We start from the raw sequence: 18,418 nt of genomic DNA, 5'->3' as shown, positions 1-18,418 counted from the left end.
CAGAGCACATTGCGAGCACATGGCAAACAAAATGGCTGCCAGAAATACAAAATGGATTCCGCAAAATGGACAAGATAGTCTCTAAATACCAGATGTCTTCTGCTAATGCTTAATCTAATCGCTGCTAAATTACAACACTAATATGAAGTGGACTATTAGAAGCTTTTGGTGGGGGAGTCGCAGAGTGGGATGAGATCTGGCAGCATGATATGAAAATGGATTGGCAGTAGGCAGTGCCATTCAGTGATCACCTGTGAGTAGAGGCCTCAGTTTAGATGCGGGGTCCAGGAAAGTGTGATTTGGGGGGCGCGCGCCCAAACCATCATGTGGAGCAAGCGAAGCAGAAAACGCAAGAGTTAAGTAAGCCCTTGGGGTACAGTAGCTGTCCTCTGTGAGAGAGAACGCTGGTTGTTTTTATTCTACACCCCCTCAATGGAGACATCATGGAGCACTCTGATGGTGGCCTCAGAGACTGGGCTCTGTACCTCACTTTCTGCAGCTGCCTGATCTAGGGAGTGCTCTGGGAGCTGTGAATTTCCTGATTATGAGAGGCTGTGGGAGCCCAATTCACTGCACCCTCAGTAAAGAACTCAAGGTGCAGCCACGATACTCAGTCAGTGACAGAGTCGGTTTTTGTTTCATATCCTGGTACCATAATTGTATTTAGTACAAAATCATGTTAGGAAGGGTAATTAGGTCAGTGATCTTCTTTTTCAGGAGTGTTGCAGCAGTTTCAAGTTCTTTTCTAGAACTTCACATTGCCCAAAAAAGAGGTAATTAGTGATATTTATATGTTTACATCGAATTAATAGCCTGATGTGCTTACGTTAAAGTGTCACTCAAACTGTCACACATTTTGCAATGGAATGTCACTCATACACGTACTGAAGCCATGGAAATGTCACACATGGCCAATCAGAAAACTTGGCAGCTATGTTCTTGTGTCTTCCTATTTATATCATATTTTTGATTTCTTTGATTGTTTGTGTTAACTTTTCTGTTGCTGTGCTCTTTCAGGTGGCCGAACAAGCCATTGTAGGGAAGACGTTTCCTGTTGAGGTTTCATTTTTCAATCCCCTTGGAGAGCCCATTAAAGACTGTGTGGTGACTGTGGAAGGCAGCGGACTGTCGAAGAAACCAATTGTGAAAAGGTAAGTGTCAAAGCCCCACTTCTCACCCTACACACTTCTGCTGCAAATGAAAACAAATATTGATCACCCAGTCCCCTAGTCCACAACAATGTGATCTGTAGACCAAGGGGCATATTTACAAAGAAATTGTGCCACTGGAGCATCACTTTTTACAACGTTCTCGTGGCACAATGCCCTGCTCCATATCTTCAAAAATATGATAAGCCACTTTACATGGCTTAACGTTGCTTCTGTAAATATCGTACCCTTCCACGCAGGTATCTGCGTGAAAGGAACGTGCAATGCGTGTTGCTGTGGGTGTTCCAAAACAAGGCCCATTGATTTTGATGCTGGCCCAGATTTACAAGGACGTGTAAATATTTGGCAGCACCAAAAACTTAAGCCACTGGGAAGCTGACATTAGAGTGGCGCAATGAGGATAAATACTTTTATTTCTCCTCATCTTGTGCTCTTTCTATGTGTGCTGCAGCACACACAGAAGGGCCAAATTGCCGTTAATGATTGTTTATGTGCAGGAAGGTGTCCATTCCTGCACATAAACAATCAACCCTGCAACACAGGCACCCTTACACCATGGCTCAAGGGTTGTATGTGTTGGTGCTAGGCAACTTTTTTTAGGGCAGACGCAAGGGAAAGCACAGGGGTGCGGCATATGCTTGTGAATACAACGCATCCCTGTGCATTTAAAATGACGCAGTGCGGTGCGGCCAAATTGCTTGCAGTGCACACTGCGCCATTTCTTTGTAAATATGCCATCAAGTGCAGTGGTGTAGGAAGGGGTGGGCGGGGGCCTCCCGCCCCCGCACTTACTTGCAGCCACCATGGGGCGTCAAATGCAGGAATCGCCAGCACCCCTGCGCTTAAATGTGACCACCACAGGGCAGCCGCAGCAGGGACTGCCACGGATGGCAAATGGTCTAACTAGGCCACTGCCCAAGTGCCTTAATCTTCCAATGAAGAGGCTAATTACACTGGGTCACTCAATAGATTGGAAGACATTTCGTTTGAGCATCAGGACCAATGTCATTGAGTGGTCTTCCTGGAAACATAATTCCCAGGGAGATGTCCCGTTGGCTGTAGGACTGTTTTACTTTGTGTGTGGTTACCTAGTTCCTCCCTTCACGTGACATTGAATAACCATACCGTAATATCACCACGGAGCAGATATGTTATTGCATCATATGTCTTTTTCAAGAAAAGTTTATCACCTCATTCTGCGTTTTAATGGTAGAAATTAGTAATACAATGCAGGATCCATTTTACTACAGTAAAAATGTATGTGCATGGTGCGAAGGTTTGTGCCTGGCATTATGCAGCATGTTTGTGCACCAGTGAAGGGGTAGAGAGTAGCTGCAGGCTCTATTTAGTAAATAGGGCTTTGCACTGCTTTCTCGCTTAGCACAACGCAGAATAGCAATTTTGGTTGCTGCGCAATATTGCCCTATAATGTAGTAAATGTGCCCCTAAATGTGGAATTTCTATAGCACTGGTGCAAAGTTTATGCAGACTAGTGTGTGACGTTATTAAGGTCTCTATAATATCGCTGTCTTTATTAATTCACATGTCAAGTGTAAACATATTTACAGTTAAATGTAAAAAACGAGTTCTTGCTTTTGCACAGTTTGCCACGGTTGACCTGCTTCTATGTACTCCAAGTCATAATTGGGTTCTGTATGTGTGGTGAGATTAAAGATCAATGCTACAAATCAGAGTATGAACAGCAGACTCCCTAGTTACAAACTTCACATTTTCATGGTGTGTTATTTAATGCAAAATGCGTTTTATAATGTGCTCGATGATCCGAAGGTCTCTTGGTCCTAGAAAGAACATCAGGGGAGACAAAGCAATCCTTGAAGATCTAACAAATGAATCTTATGTTTCTTCCTAAAGAAAGCCTGATATGTAATGGAAAACAGTTCCAGATGACAAGGGCAGGTTGAGAGAAGCTCCTGCTGGAAAGAGAAGATTTACATACCGGGGAGCTTCCAGCAGGTGTAGATTGGAGGAATGTATACTTTGAGAGTGTAAGAATGAATATGGTTATCTAGGAAGCCAATGCATAACCTGAGAAGCTAGTGACCATCAGGTTAAGCTCTACCAAAGAAAGAGGCAGAGGTAATCGTCAGTACTGTCTAATTTGAAGGCATTGTAATTGTTAAACTTTATTGATGCTAGGATAAACTGCATTGCACTAGGCAAGGTGAGGACTTCTAAGAGATGAAGCAGCTGAGAGAACACCTTTCATGGTCAGAGCAGGAAGGATTTAGCACAGGCCGTGCATTTGACAGATGTAAGAGGCAACAATTGCAGAGACCTTTCATGACAGGTTTAGGGCATCGTAAATGTTGCCACTAAGATCCTCACAATTATTAAGTGGTCGCGGTAGAGGTAATAAAGCCACTGGATTACCATTGGACTTTGTTTTCTCTACTGACAGTTACGCTTGACTTGGCTGTTTGTCTGTCCCAGGACCTCCAGATCTTAGTGACAGTCATCTCACCGACTCTATTTAGGGTAGAGCAACAGTTATAGATGTTTCCTTTCCGTGTACGCCACACGATGCTTGGTGGTCATGGGCTGGGAAAAAGTGGAATGATCCTGATGTGCAGCGAGAAAATTATCAATGAATAGAAGTAATTCATTATTTTGTTTACAGAAAACAGACGCCTGTGTGAGAAAAAATACCTTTTTGCAGAGTGGGTGCTTTTAGCATAGCATAGCACCCACACACCAAACCTTCAATGCTACGAAGGGAGCAGGCACATAAGTTGCTCTCTTCACAGTGCAGAGAGCTCCACGTATGGTAGAAGGTTCATAACTAGGGAGGTAGAAGTCATGGCCTTCACCGGCAAAGCAGATTAGCAGACCATCTACAGCGGTCTTAATGACCCCTTATGACTTTTGATGACAGAGATGAGGTTAGGAGGGCATTGTTGTTCTGATTCCTACATACCACCAATAAACAAAACATCAATGTTATCAATATTTAGGCTCAGATTTACAAACTGTGTGTTGGGTTACTTTTTCAATGAAACACGACTCAAAATCTTCTGCCCGAATTTACAAACCAGCGCAATTCATGATTTCCATTGGTTCATAACCCAAAGTAATGCAGTGCAGCAAAATGCACTGCCTTGTGTTACTTTGCGTCAAGAGGGCATTCCAAGGATGGTGCATAGATGTCCCCAGGCAACCACTCCTAGGGTTTGACTCAAATCCTTATTTATAAAGAATTGTAGACAGCGACATGTGTGCTAGACCCATTCCGGCACCAAAACTATGCTCACTATAATGCAGAACCCCCTTGCTCTGTAGTGCAAGGTTGTCTGTATTGGTGCATGGCAGTCACAAGTGCATCCGTGCTGGAAGAGAACAAAACTGCAACACTTCTAAGTAGATATGTTGCAGCTCTGCTCTCTCCCGTGCACTCAATGCAGTGCAGTAAATTTACTTGCCGTGCTTAAACTCTTTGTAAGTATGCCCAAAAGTATTAACCAATTTCTTCCCATCCTGTTTCTGACATCCAACACACACCAGTGTGAACAGGACTCTCCCACAGTCAAGTTCCTGAGACAGTACAGGAGCCTGATGGTGTTTTTATAGAATTGAAAGTCAAGGGACTGGATGAGAAAGTGAAATGTCTTCATGTAGAGATTGAAAAAGTAGTGTGACACTGTGGAGACTCGAGGAACTCTGAAACAGATCTCCGAGCTGGTAGTGCTGAAGGACCTTAGTACAGTGTCCTAAGTGACTGCCCAGCCAAGTGTCTCGAAGTATATCATGCATGTGGCCGCCAGCGATATCCCTTAAGAACTCAGCATGAAAATGAACTTGATGAATGCATTATTGTATTAATATATTATTCCATATACTAAACCAATCAATTTCACTTGCAATAAATGTACAGGCACGTGCTATAGGTTTAGGAGATAAAAACTGTTCCCCGTAGCTAGCCCGCATGAACTCGATTATATAAACTGCCAGAGCATTGGTAAATTTGACAAACGTCTACTCTTATAACATATTTTAAGACTATGCTATTTTGGTACATTTCTTTTGCGGTCCTCAAGAGTTGTGTTTGGGCATGAAAACTCTATGGGGCTTATGTACAAGCCCCTATCGCCACAGGAACAGCACTTTTTGTGATGTTCCCGTGGCAATAGGGGCCTTATCTTACGTACAAGGCTGGGTTAAGGCACTTAACTTGGCTTAACGCTGCCTTGTACATAAGGCACCCTTTCACGCTATGCTTAGCGTGAAAGGGGCGTGCAGTGGGTGTTATGGTGGACAGTCCACAGCAACACCAATTGTATTTGATGCTGCCCCCTATGTACAAAGATGGCGGCATGTGTGCTTCCTTAAGCAGCACACATGGAAAAAGCAAAATGCCATGGTGTCCCTTCCTGCACATAAACAAAACATTTCATAAAATGCATTTTTTAACGTTCATGTGTGTTGCATGAAGCAGCACATATGGAAGTTACAAATGGCATTTTAGGATTGTTGATGTGCAGGGAGGGACACCTTCCTACACGTAACCAATCCTGCTCTGCACACAGGCACCCTTGCACTTTGGTGCAAAGGTGCCTGCGTTGGCGCTAAGTTGTTAAACTCAGCGCCATCACAGGGGGAAACGCAAGGCTGCACCACATTCTTGTCAAAAAGGTGCAGCCTTGCGTTTCAGAAGTGGCGGAGCGTGTCGTTAAGCCAAGGAGGATAACGACATGCTCCACCACTTCTTTGTAAATATCCCCCTATGCCTGTGTTTTGGCAGTCATGACAAAATTGAGCTGCTGTAATGCAATGTTGACTGACACAAAAGAAACGTAGGAAAACCACATACCTTGAAATCGAGCAAATTATCTTTCCAAGACATCTTTGATTGGTCAGCTTCTGAACCATCTGGCCGCTCAGCGCTCTTGCTCTTTAAGCTGAAAAGCAGAATATTACGATTATTAAAAAGCTTAATTAACACGTACAGAGGATGCTTGTGTCCACATCTTCATCATGCGTCGCCTCCTCTCTTCCAGTGTTCCAACGATAGCACCTGCGCAGAAAGCGATGATCCAGTTTGAGCTCACTCCCCACAACATCGGAAAACACGAACTGTCGGTCAATCTGACTTGTGACAGATTCAAAGATGTCAAGGGAATCCAGGCCATCGATGTACTTGAGGCGTCCTAGGCACTGCAGCAAATGGGATGGCTTTACTTAAAAACATATCAAGTTTGCTTGATCCTGTCCTTCTCAAAAATATATAAACTTTGTTTGATCATGTCCTTCTCAACCAATCGTGAACACGTATGTTCCCTTCCTGCATGATTTATAGTTAAAGCAAAGGTGGGTTGCAGCTCTTTTCAGGGCAGTGTGGATAACTTTCATAATAAATATATTTTTGCATGTTGTAACTTTTTATGTACTTTTTAAGAGTATTATACGCACAGATTTCGTCGGATTCCTCTACAAAATGTAACAAAGGTACAAATGTTTAGGGGGGTGTATAGATTGAGACCTGGGCCACCGGTGTCCTTAAAAACGTTTGCTGTTTTTTGGCACAGTGAGGGTGATTTTCAATATCAGCTCATTAAAAAAATCATGGTTCAATCGGAAAATATCCAATCTGCATCATTATTGCAAAGGAAACTCAAACCTTCTAAAATGCATTCTACAGGACTTCCAATCCTATAACAAGGGCCTTCTGTCAATTCGTCTCATCACTGATGTAGTGAACCTGATCCTTTTCATTTCCTGGCTATCGCCCATCAAATCCCACATCTATGCATTTAGAAATGGAGGCCCAGATTTTCTGATATTTTGCTTAGTGGGTGAGCCACATTTTGCTTCAGCCATGACACAATATGTTACAGGATTTACAAAGTCAAGCAGAGGTCAGTTTGCATGGCTTTGCCTTACTTCAGTTTTTGTGGGATTTTTTTTATGTGCTGGGGTTTGGTGAAGAGGGACACAGGTGCCAACACACAGAGATCTCATAAGACTAGAGTTACAGTTCATGAGCCCGTGCCGGAGTCTGAGACCATATACTTCTTTATTCGATCCCGTTGCCCTTATTAAATGGTTCCTATTTATTGACTCAAGGTGTAAGCACAAAAACCAAAAACCCTTCCAGAAAAATCATAAACAAGTGTACAATTGTTGACCTAATTACTTGAATGTCAATCCAGTTTACTCCATTCAGTCCTTCATCTTCATAGTTGGGCAGAGATGAAGGAGAAGACGAGACTATCCCTGATGATCATCGTGAGTATACCTTTCACCCAGGTGTATGTTTGTTCTTCTCTCCTCAGGTCTGTTTTGTGACTATATCCTGCTGTCTCATTGCTCAAACCAAGCAGGGACCCTTAAGGATTTTGTAATCATTATAAATCACTTTTTATCAGGTGTTCCAGTCTGCTTCTAATGGGCCCAAGTCTTGAGAATCTTTTCAAGAAGAATATTTCATTTGATAAATGTGGCAGCAGTCAGTATGGAGCCCTTCTGGTCTATGGCGAAAAGGGGCAAATGTTTAAATAGCATCTGGAATTCGCATCTTCAGCCGCCCAATCAAATATGATACCCAATAATGCCCTCGTATTGTTGTTATCTGTGTCCTTTCTCTATGTTGGACAGATGTGGAATGCGATACTATGGTAGTTTAAGATCACCATCTGCACTGATTGTGATTGGCAGTAACTATAAATCTCGCACCTTTTGCTATTAATAAACGAAGTAGATATTATTATTTATCATGCTAACTTCCAATACATTATGGATGTGTGTCACTTCTAGTTCACTTTAGGATGCTGCATTATAAAAGGTATTGTTTTGGTTCAGATTAATTTACATAATATTGATAGCAACTGTATTAAGTCACAAGAATATCAGGAAATAAATATTGTTCACAAAAATATCACCTTCCATTACTTAACTAATAAAAACACAAATATTGAAACATATAAATTGCAAATATATCACAACGCACAATCTCCACTGCATTATTATCGCCAAAAATAAAGCCATTTCATTACTAAACATTAGAATAACAGCATTTTACAATACCCAAGGAATACAAATACATTTAACGCAATATATACCTGGTCTAACAACAATATAACAATTTCATTTTACTAATATAAACTCAATCCACCACAAAACACTTCAATACATAAAAATATTATTAAAATATGTAATTAATAAGTACTAACATATAGAGATTAAACAAAAACTCGCTCACCAAGAGGGAGAAGGAGGTTGGGGCAGGAACCGGGGCAGAGCAACCGCCACTACCAGTTTGCACCCAGAGGCACTCTTCAAAAACAACTCGGGCTCCCACAGTGCGGGCGCACTTTCTGAGAGGGAAAAAGAGGTGAGAGCAGACTCCAAGCTCCAGCAGTAACCACGGGGGGCACTTGCTGCAGACACCACCAGTTTGCACCTGAAGGCGCTCTTCAAAAACATCTCTGGGCTCCCACAACAAGGGATATGCGCAGGTCGCACCTGCAGGGGCGGCTCTAGGCTCATGGCGGCCCTGGGCAGGGAGCATTGGTAGGGGGCCCCGGAAGAGGTGGTCTGGGCGGGGCGGAGCCCCCTGGACGGGGGGGGGTCAGGGTGTTTGGAAGCGGAACAGAGCCGGAGGCCGCCATATCTCTGCCAGGGGCCGCCACGCAAATATGTATCCATCCTCAGAGGATTATTATTTTAAGGATATATATTGGCGTGGTGGCCCCTGGGGTTTGGTGGCCCTGTGCAGGTGCACAGCTTGCACATGCCTAAGGCCGCCCCTGACACCTGAGTGTGGCCTGTCTGCGCCTGTCCAAGGCTGATCAAGGGCGGGGTTGGCCACCAAGCTTGGTTCTGCATTTTAAAATCAGTTTCTGGTAGGTCTTATTAACTTTTATCGAGGATTTGTTGACACTGCTTTTAAAATGGTTAACTTGACACTGGAGGCTTGCACATGAATCCATCTAAAACGTCAAATACTATTATTAACTATTTAACCAATCCAGTGGGAATGATAGAGCATGAAATTAACAATGTGGAGGCTAGAATGGCCGTGACCAATCAGGTGGCGAACAAGGCAATGTGTAGGAGTGTTGACTCTGAAGTGGAAACTTTACTGCCCTTTCGTTATGGACATAGAGCCTGAAAACCTGATAAATGCTGTTAAATGCAGCGATATTGCTATTATCCAACCCTTACTGACTTCTGACTCTCATGATCCCACTATATCTCTGTCACTTTTAAATCAAAAGCTAGCCATCCCTCCTGCTAAGAGAGCAAAACAGCATGTGGGCAACCCAGGAGCCCGCGGTAGAGAGCAGAAGGCTACTGCACAAGGGACAAAAAGAAGATCCAGAAAACCAGAAGTCAGACTGACAATAGGGGGGCAAACGATCCATTTTTATCAGGCCTAGAAAAAACATCAAATCACTTTTTAAAAGTCTACATAATAAGATTGATAAAAATTGAAAAGTGCATCTTTTCAGAGCTCAGAGCTATCAAGAAGAGTGTAAAAAAAAATTAACAAATGAATCCCAGGCAGCACTAAAGCCAAGTGAAAACACTGTCCCTACTCTATTAGATTTTCCATCAAATAGTAAGGGCCTCATCGTAGGGGCTAAGACTACTGGGTAAACTGGGTCAAATATCGCCTTTCGTCCCAGTTTCAGAAGCCCACAGTTACATAGTTGCTAAAACTGCATCGCTTGACCCATTGCATTATAACAATACTTCAAGTTTGTTACCGCCAACTGTAGTAGAACAAGAAGGGAATAAAGATGAAACAAACAAAGGGGTATATTATCAAGACAGGCGGTAAAATTATCGCAGTTTTAGCGGCAGAAAACTGCCGCTAAAACGGCGATAATGGTCTTGATAATATGATCTATGGAATTCCAATTGAAGCCCATGTTAAATGTGAAGGACATCTAACGTGGGCTTCAGTTGGAATTCCGTAGAGCATATTATCAAGCCCATTATCACTGTTTTAGCGGCAGTTTTCTGCTGCTAAAATTGCAATAATTGTATCGCCTGTCTTGATAATATGCCCCAAAGTAACTATACTCAATTTTTCTAATTTAATTCATTCCCGTGATGGATCACATCCCCGCCTAAATCAACTCCATATGTGATAATCCTGAAAGACGTATTGGCAGATCTTAAATGTAAGGTAGGTCATTGGATGTCAGAGCGTATCTGTGTACCTAATGTTCTACACAGCAAAATAATAGAGGTCAGGAGAGTAAGCTGGGTGGGACATTCTCTCAAATTGGGTACTGACAATTGTTTTTGTAAATGTTAAAAACCCATCAATTGTCAAAATTCTTTGAATTCATCTCACCTCAATACACATATACCAAAATCGGAAAGAGGAAAGGATCAGGGCAGTACCCTATAGATATTTTTACACACCAGCTGATTATCTAAAACACACGAAGGGCCCCCGCCACCACTCAATCCAAACTCAAGAACCCCTGACTTGCATTTTGTCCGTACTTACAGGTTTGCCCCTAACACAATCTTGATGAGCAGGACTGACAACAAAGGGGAGACAAATATCTCACCGATCAGCTGGGGTGGAATACAAGTGTACTTTCACAAAACCTCGAGAGGGCCCCAAATGCACCTCTTTTTAATGGGGTAAGCTCACCTTTAATTAGAGTGAATACATATAGAGATTTAGACGGTGTAAAATCTTTAGTGATTAAAACTTGGAATGTGGCCAGGATCTCAAATAAGTTAGAAAACTAGGAATGGACAGAATTAACAGGTAAGGGCCACCTATGCTTTCTTCAAGAGACCTAACAGACACACCCCCTAACTGTGGATCTGTTTGTCACTGTAAAAATCATGGACCTTGATTTTGCATGTGGTCGGACCAAGGGAGGTTTGGCTAGATTAATCTCCACCTCAATAATGAAAAAATTGAAAAATCTAACTTGTCCCCCCCCTTTTTCCAACTATTATCTCTATCATCCCTACTATTAGTGTTAGTAAACCTCTACAATGTGTTTAATAACCAAAAACACAAAGTTGTCGAAGATTTGGAGAGATAATTGGATGCCTTCTTTGAGGGCTCCAAAAAAGATCACTCAATAATTTGGGGAGGGGACTTTTATATACAAATGGTTTGCAGCTCTTGATCGATGGGTTTGCATCATCCATGGAGAAACATAACTTAAGGCTTGATTTATCTAAAACATATTCTATGGTCTGTGTGAGGCCTTACTATGTGAGTGATGTTAAATTGGTTGAAGTGCTGAGTTTCTCTCACCTTGACATTCAATTTTCAAACATCAATACATGGGGCATACACAATAGAAATGCAAAATATTAATCAGCTAGAACTATGGAGGCCCTGAACAGATTCTCTAGAAAAATCGGAAATAAGCCTATAAGAGAACTGACTTAACTTAATAGGAGCAAATGTATCCCTACTGCTATATTTAGGGTCGCAGTATGGGGCATGGTAGAGAGTACTTCCTTCCAAACACAGGAAACTTTGTTTTTATGTAAGACATTGACTGCACCCTACATAGTTCATAAAGAGTTGGGTATGCCGAGGAATTTGAGCAAGATGGAGTCAGCGTGAGTGCTCGCGCTGCTCAGCTGCCACGCCAGATGCGGAGACGATCGGCTAGCCGCCCTGCGTTAGTGTAGGAGATGCTGGGCGGCCGTGCGCACAGATCGCGTGTCACGCTGAGACAGCGGAAAACGCCGCGGCTGTCGCCTGGATATTCGGGGCTGTTACATCCATTCTTATGACCCACGTTTGAGGGCAGGGGGCCTCCCAAGATCGGATGTATGACGTTACAATGCATGCTTTTACCACGCATGCTGTTACAACGCAGTTTTTCCAACGCAAACCTTTACAACGCATAGCGCTTTGGGGTGTTGGATAGTGAATAGTTTAATTTACTATTCCAACTCCAGTCCCCGTGGACACTAGGGAAGGTGTTGGATAGTAAATTAAATCTATTCCCTATCCTAGAGCATCCCCCAGGGCATTGCATTGTAATGGTTTTCGTTGTAAAACCTGTGTTGTAAAAGCACTGCGTTGTAAAAGTTTCGTTGTAAAGGATGTTTCCCCGCAAGATCACCTCTAACCTGCCTTTCGACCTACTAACCTGGGAACACAAACTCCGCCATTTTCACGCGGCTTGCGGGGAAAAAGTGAGGTAGTCGACAGGATAATTGCAATGCTGGTTTGGAGCTGGAGTGTTTGGTTCCCCTTAGCCGTTGCCACGGCGGCAGTGCTGACTTTCAGGCCGAAGCCTCAGGACTACCCATCAATATCGGAAGACCCAAAGCTATTGCTTATCACAGACATTGGCAGTGCACTTACCTGGAGAGGAGCACTCGCGGGGCAAGGAAAGGGCTCAAACAAGAGACGCCTGTAATCGCCAAGGACTTGTCAGCAGGAGAAGGAACCGGGAAACCCAAGCAAGATCAGGTCAGTGGAGTGAAAAAATGTAACCTGGGCAAGACTGTAAAGATACTGTGTCTTCACACCCCCCCCCCCGCGCGAAGATCTTTTCAGTCGCCAAAAACCAGGCTGCCAGCATTAAGACCAGCACAGGGAATCAATCCCCTATCTCACTCAAAGTAATCTCACGGCAGGATAGCGCCACTGCCAAAGAAGGCCCCAAGGAGCCTGTACTCATTAACGTTGGTGCAACCAAAGGCATAAACTCTAGCGATTGCCCTGTAAAATTGTTTGAGCCGGCTTCCGCCCCACACACCTCCTCTGGGGGACCTGACCACGGAACCTGAACACGAGCACGATCAGGCTGGTGAGAATCCCGGCAACTCCGCTCCCCCAGACATTCCATCGCATGCTTTGGCCCTCACTCGAGGTCAGCCGGGGACAGATGAGGGAACTAGGAATGACGCACACAACCCTTGCTGTCTTTGATGCAGGAACACACTCAGCAGGGACCGAACTTGTTATTCAAAGCCTTGAGGTTCCTCTTGGAATGCAGAACCCCTGGGCCCCAGAAGCTGGCCCTGAGGATTTTTACTCGGTCTCAGACAGTTCACCCAGCTCTTCTGGCGGAGGAGGGACCGAGGATGATGATGATGACGTTGCTAGTGAAGGCGATAGCGAGGTTTCATGTGACAATATTGACACTGTTCTGCTTCCCAAAACACCAAGAAGTAAGAGCAAGCGGCGTAGCCAACTTAAGTGGGACTACTCCGACTCTCAGATGTCCTACCCTCTGGAAGAAGACGGCTCAAACCAACCGCAGTGGCATAGCCTAAGAAGCCTTCAAGCTGAAACGGCTGAGACAACTGACCCCTCTCTGTCAGCAACACTAGCCTCAATTAAGGAATTTCAGGAGGAGGTGAGGACTCACAATGGGACAGCTAAGAACGCCGCTAAAAAAATGCTCGTGTTGGAGATTGAATAAAACCTGCACGGATGTTAGTGATCGTGTTGGCATGGTGGAAGCCAGAACAGAGCATCTGGAAACCAAAGCTGGGGCCTCAAACAACTGATCGAGTCTAACACCGCATGCCTCACAGACCTGATGGTTAAGATGGAGGAACAAGAAAATCGCCAACGCAAGAATAACCTCCGCCTGCTTGGTATTCCGGAGGGAAAGGAGGGAGAAGACCCTAGACGATTCATTGTCAAGCTGCTACAAGACTCCTTTCCGGAACATCCAGGCTGGGACTGGGACCGAGAAGTACAGCGAGCGCACCACTTCCCATTCTTCCTGAAACGGCAGTATAACAACGGCAACTCAACTGGGGGCCAGCCTAGGGTGTTTCTTGTATATTTTGGTAATTTCCTCCTAAGACAAATGGTATATGATCAGGCCCGTCCCAATTCCAAAAAAGGGGCCAACGGGATTACATTCTTCGCCAAGCTAGACTCCTGCCATCAGACTGTGGAACAGAGGTGGCATTTGAGGCAATTGATTTCTCTCTTCCAGCAACAAGGAGCGGAAGTATACCTTATGAACCCGGCCAGATTGAAGGTCATCCAGGGAGGGGACACAGAAAAATTATTCAGGCGCAAAACCTATCCACAACACCTACACGCTCGCACAAGTACACTTTCAAGCACATCTATAAACTTTAAACAGCGCAAGAAACAGCAAAAAAAATACGCATCACTTCTCACTACTCCTATACCTATCTTCAGATGGCTAGGGTAGTCTCACTACGAATTGTCTCAGTCAACATTTGTGGACTGAACGACTCTTCTAAAAGACAGAAGGTAGCTCAAGGATTACGGTCCCTTGGGGGGAACATCATATGCCTACAAGAAACTCATGTAGAAAACTCACAAAAACACCTATTAGACACCCTAGGTTTTAAGGTAATTGGAGCCACGACACAGGGGGCCAAAACAAAAGGAGTTGGAATTATGGCAGAAAGAGGACTCACTACTAGCAACCCCCGAACCAAATCTGATCCATTAGGGAGATGGGTTATCACTGAGTTTCAACTCCCCAATAACTCATATGTTACCCTCTGTTCAATTTATGGGAGCAATGCCGACGACCCTGGGGTTCTCAACCAGGTTTCTGGGGAATTAGCACACTGGCCTACTCCCATAGCACTATGCGGCGATCTTAATATACACCTACCTAGCGACTGGGAGACTGATAAAAAATGGAAGTACAAAGGCAGGAAACCTCCGGTCTTCCAAGCCTTAGTCAATCTCGTGCAGACTCATGGTTTAATAGATGGTTGGGCTAGCAAAAACCCCACACAACCCGGATATACCTTTTCTCTGCCCCACATCAACTAGTCAGATTAGATAATTTTTTTATTTCAGCTTCACTAGCCAATAGCTATACTATTGACATTGCACCCCGCTTTTTATCTGATCACATCCCTCTCATTATCAATATTAGGGGGCTTGGGCAAGTGAAGCAGGCATCTAAATGGAGCTTCGAGAAAGCGCTACTATATGATACCAGATATCTAGCACACATGCAGGGATGCATCCAAGAGTTCTTAGATATAAACATTGGCTCTGCACCCCACATGATTGTGTGCGATACTCTAAAGGCGGGGATCAGAGGGGAGACCTTAAGGTTCTCAATTCAGAAAAACAAAAAAGAAAAAACTCTAATTAGTGACTTACAAGATAAATTAAGAAGAGTTGAAACTAAACTAACTGAGATGATACACGCAGCGCAAGACAGCCAGTCTGTTCAAAAAGGAGTAGTTTTGGCCAAAGCTGAGATAGGAGCTGTCTTTATGGACAAAACTGCAGCAAAGTGGGCAGCCACAAGAGAAAAAAACTATGAGTGTAGCGACAGTATTGGGCACCACCTCGCCGTCAGGACTAGACAACAAATAACTAGCAGTGAAATACATGCAATCAGACTCCCTTCCGGCACGGAGACCACAGACCCCAGTTTAATACGGAGGGGTTTCCATGATTATTACGCCAAGCTGTACACGGAGGAAAATTGCCCTCTCGGTGACACTTTGGAAAGTGAGATCTCAGATTACCTTAGTGAGATCGAATTAAGACAGCTTAGCCATGAGGATAGGGAGCTACTAGATCTTACCCCAACCTGGGAGGAAATTCTGGAAGCCCTCACTAGTCTCCCTGATGGGAAGGCCTCTGGCCTCGACGGTATTCCCGTAGAATTCTATAAAATCTTTGCTCCACAAATCAAAGTCATTCTTACTGAGGTAGTTACATCCATCTTCGGTGGGGCTTCCCCCCCGGCCTCTTGGGCAAGCGCCAGAATTTCCATTTTCCCGAAAAAAGATAAATCCCCCCTGGACATGAGCTCCTACAGGCCCATCACACTCATCAATTGTGATTCTAAAATCTTTTCTAAAGTATTAGCTTCAAGAATATCAACAGTAGTTGAATCTCTCGTCTCGGAGTGGCAACACGGGTTCATTCCCAAGAAAGGAACCACTGAACACATCAGGAGGTTGATCACCCTGTTTGACGCTGCACAGGCTGCCGGAGACCCAATGTCACGAAATCTACTCGACGCCAAGAAGGCTTTTGATCTAGTCTCTTGGTGATTCCTGTGGAGCGTTATGATGTGGAGCGTTATGAGTAGGATGGGATTCGGTTGAAAGCTCCTTCAGTCTGTACAAGCACTGTACTCTAAACCAACGGCTTGTGTTACTATAAACGGACAACTCACCGACCCCTTTAACATCTCTCAGGGTACCAGGCAGGGCTGCCCTGCTCGCCTTTGTTGTTCGCTCTCTATCTGGACCCCTTCATCAAACAGATAGAGAAAAATGAGAACATCTCCCGAGCCAGCTATCAGCATAAAAATTGTAAAATTCTGGCCTATGCTGACAATCTTGCCATCACTTCTCCTGATCCTGTCACCACTATACTAGCTTGAGAATGGGAGGCCCAGAAATTCGGGAGACTATCTGGATACGCCCTGAATAAAAATAAAACACAAATTCTAATAAACAGCAAATTTACTTGGATTGACGACAGGGTGGTGCCCAAAGCTAAATATCTGGGGGTGCTTGTCTCACCCAAGCTTGAAGAAATAGTAACAGACAACCCGGTACCCCTTGCTGCCCAGACAAAAAATGCGCTAAAACAGATCGACAACTTGCATCTAATGCTAGTCGGCAGGTGCAACGTTATAAGAATAACGTACTTCCCGAAATAACTCTTTTTTTCCGTTGTATACCTTTGGAATTTAGCAAAACCAACCTTCTTAAATTCCAGAAAATCTTCACCCAGTTTATCTGGGCTTACTCCTCACCCAGGTGAGCCTTGAAACAACTATCACTCCCAAAAGAAAGAGGAGGGTGGTCTTTTCCCAACATTACTTTATACTACTGGGCCTCAGTGCTGCAGTATAGTTCATAGCTGATAAGAGAACCTATTGTCTCCACAACACCTGGGCTACCTTCACCCTTTCAACTACTATTGGGCGAACAACAGTGGGGCTGTCTGCCACGTGAAATATCATATGGATACTACAAGCGCGTAAAGTTTAAGACTCTAATGAATTCTTATAAAGTTTTCCGCAATATTCAGAGAATTTGTGGACTTGGCAGATTTAATATTTACTCTCCCACTCTTAACAATAATAATCTACCAGCCATCTTTGGAACTTCCTACTTCTCCGACTGGCACAGGGCGGGAGTAGTGAAACTTGTGGACTTGATAACCAGTTAGGGAATTGAATTTTTTGCAAGTCTACAGTCCAAATTTAACTTGAGAAATCAAGATACTTTTAAATACCTATCTATTTATGACTATCTTTCTAGAAAGGTTGGGGGTACTGCTGGGTTCTCCGAAGTCGAACTTATACACACATTGCGTAACACCACAACCCCTCGTATTGGAAGCATATACAATATGCTTAACATGCAAACCCCAGACGATCTTGAAGCCATTTCTAATAAATGGCACACCAAACTTAACTCCTCTCAAAGTATCTTTTATAACTCCTTAGCCTTATCACAACAGATTTTAATTTCCGCTAAACTACAAGGACAACACTTTAAAACCATTTTTTTTCTGTATATGACACCTAGCTAAATTATCAAGTGGGGAGTGGGAAAAGGGACGCTATGCCCACGATGTTCTGAAGTGAGGGCTGATTCAATACATATTTTTGCAACATGCCCAAAACTCGCCCCTACACTACTCAGAGTGCAGGAGTTGCCTAGCGAAATTGTTAACCAACCAAATGCTCTAAACCCCACAATAATTCTTTTGGTGACCCAATCCGACTCACCAAGGATCAAAGAAGAAGGACTGTTTTTTATTGCAATGGCAGTATGGAGGATTTGTGTTTCCTCGGGCTGGCTAGATACTGAACACCCCTCCTTTCCCCACTGGCTGGCTAGGCTAGTAGCCACCTTCCATCTTGAAAAAGCGGTGTATGCTAAAAAAGGGCGCCGAAGCCAGAAAAAAGGGTTGGAGGTTTGGTAAAAATTTTCTTATTGGATTGAACAACAGGGGCAAGAAGGATAGAAATGCCCCATCGAGGACCCTATCTGCACGCTGGGCCTCTATCAGAGCCATGCTTTTTTTCTCTTCTTCTTCTCAGTACCTGCTCTTGGAGTCGTTAAATGTGACACCTCTTCTTTTGGTATTCGTCTTTCTCTCTCTCTGTCAAATCTTTGTGCGTCTGTTCCGTCTGTAAATACGGACACGAGGGGTGGGGGGGTGGAAGTAATAACTAATTGTTTGGATACCTTCTTGTATTACGATGAAAAGAAAAAAAAATGAACACATGTGCTAGGGCGTTTTTGATAAATAAAACTAAATGCAATTATCATATAGAAATAATGTCTCC

General features: G+C 43.8%; 1 protein-coding gene across 1 annotated transcript in view; it reads left to right on the top strand.

The window, feature by feature from the left end:
• LOC144769045 (protein-glutamine gamma-glutamyltransferase E-like) overlaps nt 1-6,737 on the top strand; it is a 305,940-nt gene extending 299,203 nt beyond the window's left edge. The window contains exons 12-13 of the mRNA XM_078653040.1: nt 1,018-1,151; nt 6,182-6,737. Coding sequence (XP_078509166.1) covers nt 1,018-1,151; nt 6,182-6,335 — 288 coding nt within the window. The 3' untranslated portion in view covers nt 6,336-6,737. The remainder of the gene's footprint in view (nt 1-1,017; nt 1,152-6,181) is intronic.
• The last annotated feature ends 11,681 nt before the right edge of the window (nt 6,738-18,418 follow it).

This window comes from Lissotriton helveticus, chromosome 7 (assembly GCF_964261635.1).
Source record: "Lissotriton helveticus chromosome 7, aLisHel1.1, whole genome shotgun sequence".
NCBI lineage: Eukaryota > Metazoa > Chordata > Amphibia > Caudata > Salamandridae > Lissotriton > Lissotriton helveticus.
Note: the sequence above shows the minus strand (reverse complement) of the source record. Positions and strands in the feature narration are given on the sequence as shown.